This window comes from Xenopus laevis, chromosome 3S (assembly GCF_017654675.1).
Source record: "Xenopus laevis strain J_2021 chromosome 3S, Xenopus_laevis_v10.1, whole genome shotgun sequence".
NCBI lineage: Eukaryota > Metazoa > Chordata > Amphibia > Anura > Pipidae > Xenopus > Xenopus laevis.
In genome coordinates, this window is record NC_054376.1 from 106,730,822 (window position 1) to 106,743,143 (window position 12,322).

General features: G+C 39.5%; 1 protein-coding gene across 2 annotated transcripts in view; it reads left to right on the forward strand.

Moving 5' to 3' along the window:
- The first annotated feature begins 5,025 nt into the window (after window positions 1-5,025).
- ppp2r2b.S (protein phosphatase 2 regulatory subunit B, beta S homeolog) overlaps window positions 5,026-12,322 on the forward strand; it is a 219,626-nt gene continuing 212,329 nt past the window's right edge. The window contains exon 1 of one of the 2 annotated variants that reach the window (XM_041588722.1): window positions 5,026-5,508. In XM_041588722.1, the coding sequence (XP_041444656.1) occupies window positions 5,397-5,508 (112 nt within the window). In that variant the 5' untranslated portion in view covers window positions 5,026-5,396. The remainder of the gene's footprint in view (window positions 5,509-12,322) is intronic. The other variant, XM_041588723.1, reaches the window with a different exon arrangement.

A 12,322-nucleotide genomic window follows, 5' to 3' on the forward strand; every position in this document is an offset into this window, starting at 1 on the left:
ATACCTCCTGGGCCCCCCTGCAGCCACAAAGTCTGCATCCTATGTAGTTACACCCCTGTATTCTGTCTGTCACACAGATAAATATACTGTATATGTATAAATTCACACAACATCCACAGCTGCCAGTGCCTGAACAGACATACTTAATGCTAATCAAATGCTAGACACTATAATTACATTTTAATCTCTGCAACACTTGTACTATAACTATATTATTATTAGGTATAAATCAAATCCACCTTTTTCAGATTCATCTGTATTGCATATCTTCCACAAAGGAGTCTGAAATACAGGATTCTCTTTTTTTGTTGGTCCTTTTGTTTGACATTTTACATATAAAAATATTTAAAACTACTGTATGACTAAAATCACATACCACTCACTTCTTATTGTAGCATGACCAATCATGGCGATACTGGTAGAGCCAGGCAGCATCAGATCCCTCTCTTTAATCTGCATCAGCTCTGAGGGCAAGTCTATCCCAAACAATAAGCAAACAATATTTGCATACTGTCTTTTGATAAAATAATACTCATCAAATGAACCATTTTTCCATTGGATTTGGAGTTTTCTTTTGCAGAGTCTCTTCCCACAGAAGCTCAGTGGGTTGAAGCATCACTGCAAAGGGATTCTTTCATGATTTTTATGATGTATTTTTTATTTCTTAATTACATTGTTTACACTGCAAATAATACACTAATATAATAATACCAATGTCATGGTGCATCTTTTTCCATCAATAAGCAGGAGAGGCCCAAAAATGTAAGAGGTCCCTCTTTTATTGGGGTATATTTATCAAAGAGTGAAGTAAGAAATCACAACAATCCATCTCTCTCCTTTATTTCTATGGGATTTTTAAAAGAGTATTTATCAATGGGTTAAAGTGAAAGTTTACCGATTGATAAATTTGCCTATTTGCCTATTTTGCTATAAATATGAATAGAGAGTGGCGGAATTTCACTCTAGTGGACTGTGGTGATCTCTAACTTCACTCTTTCATAAATATACCCCTTTGTTATTCATGTTTTTTTTGTGGAGTAGTGGGAAGCAGGTCTAGTCTGAGACTTCAAATAGGCCATGGCATTTCTGTAAGGAAGCCTTACCCTGGTGGCCTAGTGGGCAGCGGGGTCCTTTGCCGTGTTCTCGGCGTGGACGCCCGCTGCTTTCTTCTCCTGTGCCGGCTTCCTCTAAAGGCGTGCGCACGTTCTTCATTTAAAGGTGCCAGCGCCCATTTGGCACGAAATGTATATAAAGCCCATTTAGATTACAGGACCTTGCCCGTTGTTAGGTTCCATTTGCCTTGTTCCTGGGTGCTTCATACTTGTATTCTGACTGATCTATTGTGTTTTGACTAGTGATGGGCGAATTTACGCCGTTTCGATTTGCCGAAAAATTTGCGAATTGCGCGCGAAATTTGCGAAGCGGCGAAAAATTTGCGAAACGGCACCGGCGTCTCGTTTTTGACGCCGGCGCCCGTTTTTTACGCGAATTTTCACAGGCGTTTCGTGAACTTATTCGCTGGCGGCAAATCGAGCAAATGCGCCGCAAATTCGTGCCTGGCGAATAAATTCACCCGTCACTAGTTTTGACCCTTGCCTGCCTGATTTACTATTCTGAACTCTCCAATCCGACCTTAGCCTGTCCTTCGACTATTCTACGCTCTCTATCCTGATTCCGGCCTGTCTGACCATTCTATCTTCTTGTGTTGCCCGGCCTGCCTGTTCCTGGTGGTGTTCTTCCTTCCAGTATCCTGGTGAGACGATCGTGCCCCTTTGCTCATCCAGATCCATTAGCTTTGCTCCTCTCTCTGTTAAGACCTGGCGGCATCCAATTAGCCGAGGGCTCCTCCCGAGGTGAAAGGCGGCAGTTAAAGGCAAAAGCAAGAGCCGAGACCAGGACTGGGAGCTTAACTTGGGTTCTGGATATAGGGTGCCGAACGTGACCATTTCAAGTCCATAAAGCTTCACCCATTAGGTCCAATATATAGTAATTGCAACACCATAGAGCCTTGATTCAGTGTGGTTAAATAACTAAAAGTACAGGGAGCAAAGCAATCTAATTATAAACACTATGATAAGTAGGGATTCAAGAATCTCAGATTTGGAATTTTATCAACAAGATTCAACTGAATTCAAGAGCCTGGTTGAACTGAATCTGAGCCCTTATAAATTATGGGAGTTTAGACCATGTGACTACACGAAATGGGTGACCCCCCCCCCCATTCTGCTTGTCTGTAATGCAAATTAAGGTACAGATTTATTTGGGGATGTGACTCAGTCCTTCGTGGAAGATAAGCAATACAGATGAATCTGAAAAAGTGGATTTGGTTTATTTGGTATTGAAGGGACTATAATGTACAGTAATTATAGTGTCTAGCATTTGATTAGCAATAAATATGCCTGTTCAGGCACTGGCAGCTGTGGATGTTGTGTGAGTTTATATATATTTATATATTTATCTGTGTGACAGACAGAATATGGAGGTATAACTACATAGGAAGCAGACCCTGTGGCTGCAGGGGGGTCCCAGGAGGTTTAATTAATGAGCAATTTCAATATATAATGATAAAAGAGGGCAACCTTTGGATATGCTGGGGGCCCTAAAATTAATTTGGTGTGTGCTGTGGGGCCCAGTAAGAAACAGTTACGCTTCTGACAGTTTATATAAATATGTCCGATTGGGCATCACTATTTATGCAGTCATTTGTCATTGTTGAGTTTGACAGTTAAGTAAATGTCCAGCGAATGTAATTTTTTTTGCCCCTAAGAGACATGCCTTGATTTATTGTTACATACCGGTACTATTATACCCCTGGTGACTTGCAGCTATAAATGTGCGCATGTTATTGGTGCTATAATTGGCTTGCTCTGATCACAGCTCTATCACTCACACATAATGTATGTTATATATATATATATATATATATATATATATATATATATATATATATACATACAGTAAGGATATTACAAAAGAGAGTTTCCTATAAACTAAGTCTCCCTGCTTATGCCACGATTTAAATACTAAATACTATTTTTAAATACTAAATATAAGGATACTTTAAATCCTCAGGATTTACATGACATTTATTTAGGTCATAAATCTCCAGGGTGAATACTTATACTTCATACCTCCCAACATTTGAAAAATGTAAAGAGGAACAAAACATTAGCCGCACTAAGCGTGGTGACATTTTTTGACCATGCCCATTTTATGGCCACACCCCCTAATTACCATGTCCATTTCATAAAATTTGTCAGTTTGGGAAAGTCTGAGCACATTTCTGGGAGTTTTGGGCCATGTTTTATGTATTGTAACAGTGTTTATAATGAAGCGGAAATTCATCATTAAGCTGTTTCACAGTTTCCCCAAGAAACTTGCTTATTTTAAATCGTTACAAATGTATCAAAGTGCACCTGCACAGTGTTCTGGGCTCTCTGCCAAAAAGCATCTTATTTTAAATGCGTTTCATAAACTTTGTGAAATCAGTGCAAGAGATCAAAGAGAAACTCGGAACTTCTCAGAACCCCCAGGACTGCGGCCTGAGATGTCAAAATCGATACTGTCCCGCAGAAAATGGGACAGTTGGGAGGTTAATACCTGTATAATATGCAAAATATGTAAATAACAAATAAATATATGTATTATGACCCTTTGAAAAGTATCTACTAGGGGTGAATCATCTTTGAGTTCACTTTTGTTATATTATACAATGGCCACTTCTTGGCAACTTTTCAGTTGGTTTTATTTATCTGCTTTCCTCTTCTGACACTTTCCCAACTGGGGGGGGGGAGAGGGAACTTTCTCTCTCACACATAAGGGCAGAGACACACGCTGCAATTAGGGGAGATTAGTCGCCCGGCGACAAAACTCCTCTTCTTCGGGCGACTAATCTCCCTGAACTGCCTCCCCTGACTTCCCACCAGCTAGAATGAAAATTGGCCGTGAAAACTAAGCGATCCGAGTGCCATCCCTCCAGCAGCGATTTTCATTCTAGCTGGCGGGAAGACAGGGGAGGCAGTTCGGGGAGATTAGTTGCCCCGACGAAGAGGAAATTTGTATTTGAATTGCAGCGTGTCTCTGCTCTAAGGGTACAGGTATGGGACCTATTATGCAGAATGCTTGGGGCCTGGGGTTTAATGTATAAAGGGTCTTTCTGTAATTTGGATTTTCATACAATAAGGCTACTTAAAATTAATTTAAACATTTAAATAAACCCAAAAGGATTGTTTTGCCTCTACTAAGGATTATTTATACTTTAAGATGGCCATAGATGTTAAGATTTTTAAAAGATCCAATCGTCATCGTGAGACCACGATTATCTCGAAATGATTGTACGATCGTACGAATTGTCCATCAACCAAAAAGACCAATTTGGCAGGAAAACAAAGTGGAGCTGCCTGCTTGGCCCTGCAAACATAGATAGATTGCACTGGGACAGATAAAGATTTTTTAACCTGGCCGATCAATTTTCTGACAGATGTCGGCAGAAAAATCGTAAGATGTACGATCGTTCGAATCCCACTAACCACACGATAATTTCGAAGGATTGGTCGGACTTCACTAAAATCGGTCGTTCGGCAAGGAAAATCTTTGCGTCTATGGGGAGCTTTAGTTTTGATCAAGAACAAGGTATTCCTTCTTTATAACAGAAAAAAAGGAATTAGTTGATTAAAATGGAGTTGGTGGGAGACAGCCTTCTTGTAATTTGGCATAACAGGTTTCTGGATTACAGAACCCATACTTGTACCTTATTTTGTGCAGGAAGGAAAATCTTTCATTTAACAATGTTAGAGCTACTTGATCATGAACTCATTTCTTGCCCTTTGGTGGTTTTGCTGCCGGAGGACCCGGCATACCACTAAGAGCAAGTAAAATAGGGTACAAAGCCTTTAAGAATGCAGCTTAAGTCACAGGGAGAGAACGGTGGCAGATCATGAGGGGAGGGAAGGAGTGTGAGGGAAAAGCAGACAGAACGGAGCTATTTCCCCCAGAACACAGGACAGTGAGAACCGCCACCAGCTTGTGACTGAATATCCAGCTCTATCTGTGGTCACTAGGGAAGTCATTCCCAAGAATTGGTTTGTCATTGGCCATGGAGAGATGAATGTGTGAAGCAGCCTCGTTCACTGACTGTGAGTGTGTTTACAAGCAGGACTGACTTAGTCAGCAAATCCGGTACTACAGAGCCACAGCCAATGAAGAGGCTGAGCCTGCCTGCTGGAGAGTTGGAGCAGGATGCATGCAGTAATGTCAGGCTGATCTTCCTGCCGCTGCTTGCAAAAAATGGGATCTGGCTTCAGAGATTACTTGGGTTTGCTGGCCATGCAGAGCCCTGGAGTCATCAGAGGATGCATCCACAGTCTATCCTGCTCTGAACGCCAAGTCCTTATGGAATGAGGAGACTGTACACGTCCCTTCCTTTAAAGATGAAATGTTTTTCTCGTTATCTCCCGTACATCTTCAGACCTCCCAACACAATCCTGTCTTCCAGCTGCCACACAGAAGGTACAGACCGTGAAAGGGTGGGCACTGTATGTGGGTGGGGGCAAGAGAAAGTGGAAACCCCACTTTCAAAATATCTTTTTGCTGACATGACTGCTTCCCTTAGCAGATGACAACCATTTCTGCCAAAAAAAAAATCCAGTGTGTGCAAAAAACAAGACAAAAAACACTCACAGGGACAGCTGCTGCTATTGGTGTTCCCGCATGCAAGCTCTTTTATCCCCTGAGCGAAACGTTTCCTCAAGGGCACAAAAGCCGTCTCTCCCATTGTGAGCAAATCATTCTTATTTTTTTTTACTATAATGGTCATTCCCTAGTAATTAAGTTTACTTTAATGTGCTCCTGTGAGTAATGCTGTTATTAAGCCAGAGCCTTGTGCCTGGCTGCTGCTGAGCTGCACACTTTATGGGCGCTATGCTTTATCACTGTCTGCTTAATGCACTTTGTATGCTCATTGAGTCAATTGGGAACACATCTACATTTTTCTATCACTGTAAATGAGTGTTTGCGAACATTAAAGTCTACATAGAAATTGTGGTTTATCAGAGAATGTGTACATCCAGGCTTTATCTTTTTTTTCCCCTTCATTTGTTTTTTGCTCTCAAGTCAAGTCAAATGCATGAAAAATTATTAGTTGCAAATTGTTGTACTTAAGCCCTAACATGATACTAGTTGAAAAATACTTGTAAAAATATTGAGGCCTAGATAACCCATGATTGCGTTGAACTTGCACCTAGGTTTTGCTTGGTGCCACCAAGGATTAGTAATACTTAACTGGCTTATATTTCTTTTGGTCTTTTTCCTAGGACTGCATGGATATTGCTTGCTTGTATGGCAGGGTCAGTCTAAACAACTGACTCATATAGTCTCCCTCTGCCTTATTAGGAGAAACAAAATAGGCTTCCAGCCATCTGATTTCCCCTGGCACAAAGGAACAATTCTTTGGCCGGAAACTACAGCATAACCAAGGTGTCCCATGACTACATAAAGGATCAAGACCTCAGGCAGGGTACTATTAGAAGAACTTTGTTCTTATAATCATCATCATTTTCAGTAGCAGTTTCAATATATCTTTAGTATTTTCCTTACAAAGTAAATGTTATTAGAAAAATGTCTATGTTGTTATTGCTTAACTGTATAAGCATAACATTATAAAGGTAATTATGTGAATACATGATTCCTGTTGTCCTCAAGTACTGTGGGGAAACTGTATCCCCTGCTGTACAGTATAAGCATATGAAAAGCAAGATGCCAGTAGGTGATATGGTAGGGAATAATATTTATTTTTGTTATTATTGTTTTGCTAAGAAATAATCTGAATGCATTATTAGTTTGAGCATGCAATATACTAAAGAGAATTTTATTGATATTCATAGCAGTCTCCGTGCTGTAAAATAATGTACATAGAATGCATTTTAAGCCAAGGGCACAAGTAGTGGTTGAAGGCATATTGGCTCCTGTGAAGGTTTTACCCTAAAATGCAGCATGGGCAGTTTTTGTTTACAATTTTAAGTGAAAACTCCAATAAAACATTACAAGACGTTTCGGCCGTTTTCAGCAGGATTCAGATTCAGACGAATCCTTGTGTGTGGCTGAACCAAATCCGAATCCTAATTTGCATATGTAAATAAGGTGTGGGAAGAGAAATCATGTGACTTTTCATCTCAAAACAAGGAAGTAAAACATTCTTTCCTCACTTTTTCCTTTCCTGCCTCTAATTTGCATATGCAAATTTTGTTCGGTACTCAGCGAATCTTTCTCGAAGGATTCGGGGATTCCAAATAGTGGATTCGGTGCATCCCTACTAGAAATGCTCTGTGTATTCAAAACTGTATTTGACCTTTATGTCTGTTTGAAGAGGTTTATTTAATTCAGCAGCATTAAATGCCATGAAACTATACAACATATTACTCTCCGGTGATATCTGTATAAACTTTATAGAGGTTGACATTGTTGGTGATATCCCCAAAAGCACTTGCTTGTTAGCGTTGAATAGGGGTGCTACACTTGCTTTGTTGTTTCAGACATGTTACACTGGCGTTAGCTACCATTATTGCAGGTAATCTTGCATTCACAAGAAAACCAGTGTGTGAACCCTAAGGTGTAAATTTTGTATCTTTGTGCAAATTCTCTGGGACGGGCTGCTTGCTGAATACAGTACACTACATCCATGATTGTGACTTACAGAGTTAAAGTGGACCTGTCACCCAGACATAAAAAACTGTATACTAAAAGTCCTTTTCAAATTAAACAGGAAATCCAAATTCCTTTTTTTATTAAAGCGTTCATAGCTGTTGTAAACTCATTTAAAAATCTAAACTGTCAATCAAATATTTTGTGCCCCTCCTCTATGCCTTAGGCATAAAGGCGGGGCAAGCGATTACTTTCACTTTCCATTCAGCACTTGCAAGATGTCACTGCTCTCCCCACATTCCCCCATTCTCTTCACAGTTTAATTATGTAGCCAGGACATGGGGATGGACATCAGGTCCCCCATTCTGGTGCACAAACAAGATTCTGAGATGATACAAGGCTTGTCTTAATTACAGTGTCCACAAAAGGCTGCTGCCTGCTTGTTATAATTATGAATTCCCAGACTGATGGAAACAAGATTCAAATAATTTAAACGGTGTAATTAAAGTTCATTTTGCTTGACTAATGTGATAAAATAGGATTTGGAATATTTTTTGGGGGGGACGGGTCCCCTTTAATAAAGGCAAACAAATTCAAATCAAGGTCAATGAATTTCACCCAAACATACATTAATTTGCAATGAAATCAATTAGATCCTGAATGGGGTCAGTGGTTAATCTGGGGCCACACTTCTTTTGTCAAATTGCATAAGGTCCAATCAAATTGCCCGCAGGCTTGTCAGATAGCCCATAATATTGGGAGAAAATGATCAATCAACATCTAGTATTGTTATAGCGGTGTTAGCAATGCTGTGTTAACAATGGTGTTAACAATTGTTGTGCAAAGGAATTCATAAACATGTTAATAAAAATGTTGTGCAAAGGAATTCATAAAAATCTAATAGAAATGCACTTTTTCTTATTTGTGCTTGTTTCTCAGGACGACAGTATTCATTATTTGTTTCTCAGCTCGGCCTTGGTTCTGCTTTATGAGAACAAACAAAATTGCCTGAAATGATTTTGTAAAAGTATTGCCAAAAACCTGTGACAAACTCTGGATTAGGCCAGCATTTTAGTCGTTCTGCTTTATCAAATAATGTTACATTCATCTGGCTGAATGCTTGTTAATTAGCAGGATTTCACAAAATCAGACATAGTAGGTTATATAAAGGCTTATAAATCAGAGGAAATGCTTTCTTTTATCTAATGCCGGCAGGATTTTGCCCAGTGTACTTGGCCACCATCAGTTCGTCATAACTCAATATGACTAAAAAAAATATTTTTGTTTTTTGAATCATGGATTTGGCTACAGGGAACTCAGTTTTCTAAAGTGAGAACAGATGACATCCCATGTATATAATCCCAAAAGACATCATATGACAACCATACGGACTGTATCACACTGCTTTTAAAAGGCAACATAATTAACAAAACCGGTTTTTATTAATAGAATATCACATTCTTGCCTTATAGGAGAAGGAAAGCTATCAAGGCAGTTTATTTCCAATAGATTAGTCACAATAGTGCAAGCTATAACACTATATATATTCTGCAGAATGCTTTACCATACCTGAGTAAACAGCTCTAGAAGTTCTCTGTTTATTTAGGATAGCAGCTGCCATATTAGCTTGGTGTGACATCACTTCCTGCCTGAGTCTCTCCCTGCTGGCTCATAGCTCTGGGCTCAGATTACTGCTCTCTAGGGAGGAGGGTTGGGGAGAGGAGCTAAATGGGCATGCTCAAACCCTAGTCCTGGAGGATTATCTGAAAACAGGAATTCTGATACAGAAGTCCATGTGTACACAATATAAGGAAAGAAATGCTGTGGGTGGACTCAGAGCAGCATTACTTTGAGGTTTTACTGGTGTATTTATATAGACCTTTCTGATAAAGCTTACTTAAGGTGGCCATACATGGATAGATACGCTCGTTTGGCGATGTCGCCAAACGAGCGGATCTCCCTCCGATATGCCCACCTTGAGGTGGGCAATATCGTGGCAGATCCGATCGTGGGCCCTAGGGCCCAACGATCGGATCCTAGCATTCGCAAACGGGCGGTCGGATCGCGGGACCACATCAATGAACAGATGCGCCCGCAATCCGACGGGATTTTTAATCCCATCCGATCGAGATCTGGCCGACTTTCCGCCAGATCTCGATCGGGGAAGCCCGTTGGGGGCCCCCATACACGGCCAATAAGCTGCCGACTTGGTCTGTCGGCAGCTTTTATCGGCCCGTGTATGGCCACCTTTAGTTTTAACCTTTCCTTCTTTAAGCAAAAGTGATTTGCACATGTGATGGACCGTGTTTGTACAGGTATGGGGTCCGTTATCTGGAAACCTGTTATCCAGAAAGCTCTGAATTACGAGAGGGCCATCTTTCATATATTTCCTTTTAAACAAATAATTCAGATTGATAAAAACGATTTCCATTTTCTCTGTAATAATAAAACAGTCCCTTGTACTTGTTCCTAAGTAAGATACGATAAATCCTTATTGGAGGCCAAATAATCTTGTTGGGTTTATTTAATGTTTAAATGATTTATTTTTTAGTAGAGTTCAGGTATGGTGATCCAAATTACAGACAGATACCTTATCTGGGAAACCTCAGGTCCCATACCTGTATATATTGTCTTAGTTATTCCATTCTTCTATTATACATTTTTTTCTGACCTTTCCCCAAAGTATACTGTACCTATTGTATTTCCTTTTATTACTCAGAGTTGTTCCTTAATTATCATATTGGTCTGATATTATTTTCTTTAGTTATTTCATATTAACATAGATGATGTAAGTGCAGGTTCTGTGTTAAGGCTGTGGTGTTAAGACTGTCTGGAAGCTAAATACAGGACAGAAATTCTATAATGGTGAAATCATGGTTTCTTCAGCATGAATGTTGGCAAGGGCATTTTTCTCACGAGGCAAGCAGCAATTACCATTAAGGTTTATGAAGTGACAAATTGCTGCCTGCCCCCTGAGCTGGAAATTGTGCATGTGGTAAAAATGCTCGAACTTGTTCCATAGCCCTAAATGTGTGTAGTGTGGGTTTGCCCCATATAAACAATGCATATCATTTCAGTTTCATGCTATTTACTGGTGGATGAAATAGGCAACAGAAAAGTAAGAGAATGGTGAGTGTAAAGAAGTGAGAGAAAAAAGAAAAGGATAGTAAACCCCCCGCACTCTCAGATGAAATCAATTAAATAATATCTAATTGATTTGAATTAAGTGCATGTGCTGAATTAGAATTACTTTTTTTTTTTTTTTTTTAAAAACCTTCTAATGAATTAATTAAATGTTAGGCAAATTTCAAATAACCAATTCAAAAGGCAGAGAAATGCTATTTTAGCGTATATTAAAAATTGCTAGTGCTAGCGTAATATTAAAGGGATACTGTCATGGGAAAAAATGTCATGTGACTTGTGCTCTGATAAACTTCAATCATTCTTTACTGCTGTACTGCAAGTTGGAGTGATATCACCCCCTCCCTTCCCCCCCCCCGCCAGCAGCCAAACAAAAGAACAATGGGAAGGTAACCAGATAGCAGCTCCCTAACACAAGATAACAGCTGCCTGGCAGATCTAAGAACAATAGTAAAAAATAGTCAATAGTAAAAACCCATGTCCCACTGAGACAAATTCAGTTACATTAAGAAGGAAAAACAGCAGCCTGTCAGAAAGCATTTCTCTCCTAAAGTGCAGGCACAAGTCACATGACCAGGGGCAGCTGGAAAATTGACAAAATGTCTAGCCCCATGTCAGATTTCAAAATTGAATATAAAAAAATCTGTTTGCTCTTTTGAGAAATGGATTTCAGTGCAGAATTCTGCTGGAGTAGCACTATTAACTGATGCGTTTTGAAAAAAACATGTTTTCTGATGACAGGATCCCTTTAAGATTATCCGGTGTCCGTTGACAATTAATTCAGGATACTAATAACTTATAAAGTGCTAGTGCTAAATTGATCGCAGTCTCAGACTGCTTGTGGTTCAGAATTGATAATATTTTGTAGGTGCTAGTGCGTTATATAATATAATCAAGAGGTAATTCATTCATTTAAAAAAGGATCCAAAGCTGTCATTTAAGGAACATTGAGTAGGAAAAGGAAAATAGTATAGAGGTGGAGAAGTCCCAAAGAAGCTGCTGCCTATTAAAATTTCTATGCCCTGGGACCCCACACGGGGAGAAAGTAGTACACTGAGGACAGTGGTCTCGTGATTACCTAACCTATCTTGTTTGAAGAGCTAAGATATTCAAGCAAATTGATAGAATCTAGGTAATATATAAAATCAATTATAAAGGGAGGCTCTGCCGACGCGTTTCGCTAATAAGCTTTCTCAAGGCAAAAATGTAAAGAAGTGTTCACATGCATGGATTCATAATCTTACTATTTTAGTCTAGCCTTTTATGTCAACTAATTTACTCGATATTTACTTTGTGTTTCCAATAAACAACTTGAATCTTGAACTTAGCGGTTTCCTTATAGAATAGCACTGTCCAGCTTTTTCCATATAGCATTCCACTGATGCAAACTACATTTCTAAAGCTAAATTGTTATATAATGGTAATGTGTTACAAGATCAGGTGATTGGAGTTGTTGGGCAGAGTGAGGCCATGAAAATCTCTTGGATTTTGCACATCTGGCCACCAGCTGAAATCCATCATCTGAAATCTCTGCCATAGAAAA